This window comes from Camellia sinensis, chromosome 10 (genome assembly GCF_055761805.1).
Source record: "Camellia sinensis isolate YWXY chromosome 10, ASM5576180v1, whole genome shotgun sequence".
Taxonomy (NCBI): Eukaryota; Viridiplantae; Streptophyta; class Magnoliopsida; order Ericales; family Theaceae; genus Camellia; species Camellia sinensis.
Window position 1 is genome coordinate 160,541,572 of NC_138970.1, and position 6,065 is coordinate 160,547,636.

Below are 6,065 nucleotides of genomic sequence, written 5' to 3' on the forward strand. Positions count from 1 at the left end.
AAATAGCTAAAAAAAACCAACCCACGTCCAAACCCATAATGTTTTCCACAACACTTTACAATGAAAGATAATAATGAGGAACAAAGTAGTATTATTCACTAAACAAGAGCTGTAATGTAGTTCATTGAATTTGAAAACTAAACATGCAGTAGACCTTTATATGTCACTATTCTCTCTGTTTGGAAAGCGAGACGATTGCGCAACTCAAGCCTTGTAATCAAGAGTAGGAAACCTACCAGAGTAGCCAACTAGATTTATGGATATATACATATTCTTTTTTACAAATTACAGAAAAACCAATACAAAACAACATATTACATGTTCAAGTACAATAATTTTCTAATAAAGCAACATATAATTCATAGAAAATAGAAGACCCCTTATTAGTGAAAGGATGCAAAAGGATAAGGCACACGGTCGGTCTGAATAGGAGTCAAGAACAAATATCATCACAGGACTAAACTACCTTAGGATTTCACATATATTATTTCTGCCCTTGGTGATGCCCGACTAAATCGCATCAGCTCTGTTGAGATTCTAAACCCCTCATGTGCATCAACTATTTGATGGTACTGAACATGCATTGTCTCAAGAAATGGAGAACAAGCGAGAATGCATTTGATGAAAAGCAATTCGGCCCTCAAACCTGTGATGGAAGTTATCTTTACAGTTCGAAGTTGGTTCAACATCTGGAAGATGAAGCCTGGTGCTTCCAAATAACTTGGATTCGGTTCCACGGCATTCTCCCTGACTGCAGAGGCCTGTAAAAGATGATAATTGCAAAGAAACCCTTTTAAATTTTAAAATTAAAAAAAGGCGAATAATCTTATCTTGTTTGTTTCAACAATCTCACTGTCATCCGGAGTTTCTTCAAGTTAGGAGAACTTCTGAGCAAACAAAGGACACATGACATCTGATCCAGATCATCAAATCTTATTTTAGTAAACACAAGATGCTTCAGTTGGTTAAAAGGAATAGAGAACACCCATGGAACAGGACCTGCAGCCAAAAGCTTTGAAGCAAACAGCAAGAAAATAAGAAATGACCTGCAAATTTCCATATGATGTACCAAATAAAAAAATTGATGACATATACTCACCTTAAGGAAAAATCCATCAAAACAAATCTTCAAAATTCTAGGCAAATCATAAAGAAACTTGTTCAAATTGATTGTACTTCCTTGCCCGGGGTTTTCAGCTTTCTTTCCCAATACAATAGAGATCATGGTCAAGTTTGGGGTACTTTGGAAAGAGATTGATTTAACATCACGACTGTCAGTGGCAAAGAAGGTTTTGAGTTTTGGGGAATGGATATTAAAATGTTCAATGCCAGTGCAGCCTGAAAAGTTCAACGTCTCAAGCAATGGCACACTAGGGACAAGAGTTCCAAATATATTGGCAGCGAACACCATTTTCTCGAAGTGAAGGCTAATTAGGTTACGAAACCCACCAAACACCTCTGGTGGTTTAAATACACAGTTACGGAGCTTCAAATGTGTCAATTCTGGACAAGAGAAAACATAAGAAGGCAGCTTATAGGATTTAACATTCCGATTATCCAAGTTGAGTTCCTTGATACCATTCCGTGAAAGGAACAATAGCCACTGAGTGACATGTAGGTCCCAATCACAATGTGTGTTTGGAATGTAGAGAGAAAATTTCAGAACGGGGCCACTGTGAAGTAACAGTATATTACTGATTATGCTCACAAACGTATATGCGTACAGTGGGTTGTTGCGAATGATATCTGCAAAGAAGCGTTTATCAAGCACAAGATGTGGGAGTGAAGACCAAATATACCTCCAGTTTCTTGACAAGATACTCGTCCTTGCTGCATCTCGAACGGGCATGCGCTCTAGAATGTTGTCTATTAAGTTTCTTGGCAGGCCACTAACTATATCATCTGTGCCATTATCTATTGCTATCCTTTTATGACTGTCTGTCATTACTGCCTGATATTCAATAACAAGGTCACCCATTAATTTTCTTTGAATTTGTTCTAAGACTATATCAATTCAGATATGGGGATGAAAAAATAGGGAAAACAAGAGTAAATGCAAGCTAATTTTACTTCTCTTTTCTTTTTCTTTCTTCTTTCTATAGAATTATGCCGATTAAGATATGGTGATGAAAGAGAGCATTACTTTACATACGAGAAAAAATATAGAGTTTTTATATAAAATAAGATGGTTGGTTTGGATTCTATGACCTGAAAACTAAAGACACATTGGTTGTAGTTTAAAAAATATAAATCATTCCAGGTCAAAATTCTGCATACTTGAAACTTTTCAATCCCTGATGCTATGCTTGGATCTTGGATTTGTGGTGGGGGAAAGCAAGGGAAAAGATTAGAAAATAAAATGAGTGAAAGAAGCTAACTTTTCTTTTTCTTTTTTTCTTCTGTTGGTTTAGGAAAATTAGAAGCAAATGAATAGGTATTCATAATAAACTCTTTTTTTTTTTGGGTTACCATAAAAAAAATGAACATGCATAAATATCACCAACCCTTCATCAATTTTTTCATCTAATAAATTTGAGCAATAAGCTTGATTTGGTATGAACTACTCCAACCCTTTCATCAAATTTTCATCAAAACCTTTTTAAAAATTCCCCTCTTATCCCAAATTTCTCTTTTCATCAAATTTGATGAGAAAAAAAGAATCCCCCAATGCTTCATTTGATGAATCGATTGGAGATGGGTTCTTGAGCACTTTTTCATGAAATATAAATTTGATGGAAAAAAAAGGTGAAAGGATTGGAGATGCTCTAAGTAATTTCATTTTCCTAGCAATTAGGCAAATCCAAGATCCAAACATAGCACATCCAATTTATAAAGGGTTTTAGAAATTGGAAGTTTATGCAGACCATATTTGATTACAAAAAATGAAACAACATGCAAATTGACTTCAATCAACACCTATTCCTCTTAAAAACTGAGCATAACTATGAACAAATGAAAACACACACAAACTAACAAAATTTGATAAGAGACTGAAGCTGAGGCTGATAAGCAAAGCTAGACAAAGTACAGAAAATCAAATCCAATTCTAAAAATTATAAAGAACCATAAAGAACCAATCTTACATGATTACATGATCAAACCATAAAGAAGTTGAAAGATAGATGAATTGGAAAGAAACCCATGATTAAATTAACGAAAATCGAAGGCTAAATGCTAAAATCGACATTTAACAAATGAAATGAGGTCAAATTTACCTGTAATTTTGTTCAATTCACACTTTTCCAGTGTTCACTGTAGAAACCCTAGAAAATTTGGGACATCGCTTGAATAATTTCTCATCTTGACTTGCAAAATACATAGATCAGACTCGGGCCAAAGTACTGTTTTTATGAAAGGTATAGCTCCACTAAGACCGTCTCCAACTGTTCATCAAACCCAGCATCAAATTTAAAATTTGGTGAAAAGGTTATTGTTTGATACTTCAATGGTTACACCAAATCGATATCAAAATGAGATTTCACCAAACATTTCATCAAACTAAATTTGATGAAAAGGTTATTGTTTGATACTTCAATGGTTACACCAAATCGATATCAAAATGAGATTTCACCAAACATTCCATCAAACTGAGAACAGGCGAAGCATTTCACCAAATCACTGTTACTGACCGTTGGGGGTGATACCAACCGGTCGACCAGCCGGTTGACCGGCCGGTTGACCAACCGGTCAACCAGTAAAAGATTCAAACAGTTCAAAAAAAAAAAAAAAAAAAAAATTTCCCTAACCGGTCAACCGGCCGGTCGGTCGTCCTGAAAAAAGTTCAGAAAGTTCAACAAAAACAGTTCAGACAATTAAAAAAAAAAAATTTTCTTCTCACCGGTCGACCAGCTGGTTGTCTCAGGACAGATTTGGTGAAAGGTGAACCGTTGGAGCATCTGGTACTAGATTTGGTGAAATGAGTCATTTTTGACTCAGATTTGATGAAAAATCTGATTCACCGTTGGAGATGCTCTAAGTTATTGTATTGGGTCTGGTTCGGGGACCCATCTTATTTGGATCTATTGAAAAAGAGTATCTATATAAAAAATATATAATTAAATTGGTTGGATATCGATAATTATATAATTATATTATATTTATTTTAAATATAAAATAAATAATTTATTCTCAAGATCATATTCACCGTCTAATTTTATTTAAACATATGTAATATGAATATATTGTATTCATATTTAATAAATTTAATTTTTTATATTAATTATATTCTCGACGAATACTACAAAATGCAAGATTGAGATTGATTAGTTCTGAAATGGAACCACTTGACCCAATAAATACTTAATTCTTTATAATTTGTAGAGCGAAACACATCATCAACCGTAATCCAATGACTTGTGAATTAAAATGTATGGTCATATTTTCAATCTAAATTAGTAAGTGTATTTTTGAATGATTGTTAAGTTTTGTGAATGAAACTGTTTTAAATTTTCCGGCAAGAATTATCACATGACAATTTTTTAAATTTTAATGTCACGTGGCGATGGAAGATGAAGGGTCAACAATTTTTTGGGACTCACTATTGAAGTCAAGTGAAATAATGCCTAAAAGTAATTGATATATTTTAATTAATTAAATTAACCAAGTCTTTGGATTAATTAATTAATTAATTTAGATTTGATAGATAAGGTAAGCCTTAATCGTTCCTTAAAATTACAAGGTTGTTGAGATTTATCTCTTAAATTGGTGCTTTATCTCTTAGTTTGTTACTAAAGTGACTACTATGGATAAAGACTATATGGGATTTGAAGATTTGGTAAATCAACGGTAAGGCTTCAAAAGTAGACCAATTTTCCTAACTAGAGGCAAGTGGAATTTTTATGAGACATGTGTCAACTTGGAAGGAGATATGAGATCAACAATATACTACAAATAAAGAACCATTTTCCCCAAATAATGCAAGATTGGGTTTTGGGTTTTTTTTGGATATGAGATCAACAATATACATGGCAAATGGGGAGGCTTTGAGGATTAATCCAAATGAATCTTTTCCTAAATCATGTAAAATAAATTCAAATTTGATTCTTGAAGGGCACATGGCAGCCCCTATAGGAGCTCAATAGATCAAGTCAAATCTACAGAAATAGACATTAGCCTTTGAAGGTCAAAATTGTTCCTAATCTTGAGGATCAAGCTAAGGATCAATTGCCTGCAAAGCGTTTTCTTGTGGGTCCCTCAACTTACTCGTTCAAAAAAAAAAAAAAAAAAAGAAGTTAAGGACTAATGACACATGACATAAGGAGAGATTGCCACGTTCTTGATAGTTGAACAAAAATGGAAGCATCCCTAACACTATATAAAGGGTTCCAAGTATAACATTTGAAAATGTCCAGCACCGATCAACTCAATCAATAGTCTTTCATTTATCTTAGTTTCATATCTGTAACTCAACTTAACTTAGCTTCTTAGCTCAATGTGGATCAATTAAATTAGTCAATTGTATTTCATTTTAGATCAATAAAAGTTCAATTCTAGTTTAATATATCTTTAGCGCCTATCAAATTTAGTAAAAGTTCTCTTCATTAGGATAAGATCTGAATCAATATCAGTTTCTCTAAGTCACACATAGTTACTTGTCTGTGTTAAAAGTCAGAAACGGTCAAATATTCCTATACTTTGAAGGTTCACAAGTACTGACACACTCGCAATCAAACATATAAACGCAAGCCTACGCGTATGCACCCACAGAATTTTTTGAACAAGATTTTCTACGGTGTAAATAGAAACCAAAAAATAAGAAATTTAAAAGAAGGAACAAAATAACTTTATCTTCTCAGCATTGACCCTATGTTCACAAACTCAAATGCTTATTGTATGTATTTTAAAAAGAAATTAAAAACACCTTATATTTTAATTAAAAAATCAAAAAAATCATTTTGTTTGAAGCCTAATTTATTGTTTCAGCTTTCTCTTCCATTATACATCCAAAGATTCAAACATGTTAGTAACTTTAGTAGAACAGTTTCCCCTCTTTTAGCTTTTAGTATGGATGGTATCTCATCGTTTCAATTTTGGAGGAAGTTTAAATTTTGGATCTCATCGTTTAC

General features: G+C 33.3%; 1 protein-coding gene across 4 annotated transcripts; it reads right to left on the reverse strand.

The window, feature by feature from the left end:
• Window positions 1-241: 241 nt before the first annotated feature.
• Window positions 242-3,352, reverse strand: LOC114268193 (F-box/FBD/LRR-repeat protein At1g13570). Of its 4 annotated transcripts, XM_028209307.2 has the most exons (5): window positions 3,216-3,352; window positions 1,800-1,951; window positions 1,100-1,673; window positions 854-1,012; window positions 242-761 (listed from the first exon to the last, which is right to left on the reverse strand). In XM_028209307.2, the coding sequence occupies exons 2-5, from the start codon at window positions 1,943-1,945 to the stop codon at window positions 468-470; spliced, it is 1,173 nt and encodes a 390-aa protein (XP_028065108.2). In that variant the 5' UTR covers window positions 1,946-1,951; window positions 3,216-3,352; the 3' UTR covers window positions 242-467. The 4 variants fall into 4 exon arrangements, with proteins under 4 accessions (XP_028065108.2, XP_082748837.1, XP_028065107.2 ...); XM_082892711.1 differs by having other exon boundaries at window positions 854-1,673; XM_028209306.2 differs by having other exon boundaries at window positions 1,100-1,951.
• Window positions 3,353-6,065: the final 2,713 nt, after the last annotated feature.

Coding starts and splice junctions, on each gene's coding strand:
- LOC114268193 (XM_082892710.1), bottom strand. CDS start 1,945: ATGACAGACAGTCATAAAAGGATAGCAATAGATAATGGCACAGATGAT. Junction 762..853: donor TGAAGAAACTCCGGATGACA/GTGAGATTGTTG, acceptor CATCTTTTACAG/GCCTCTGCAGTCAGGGAGAA.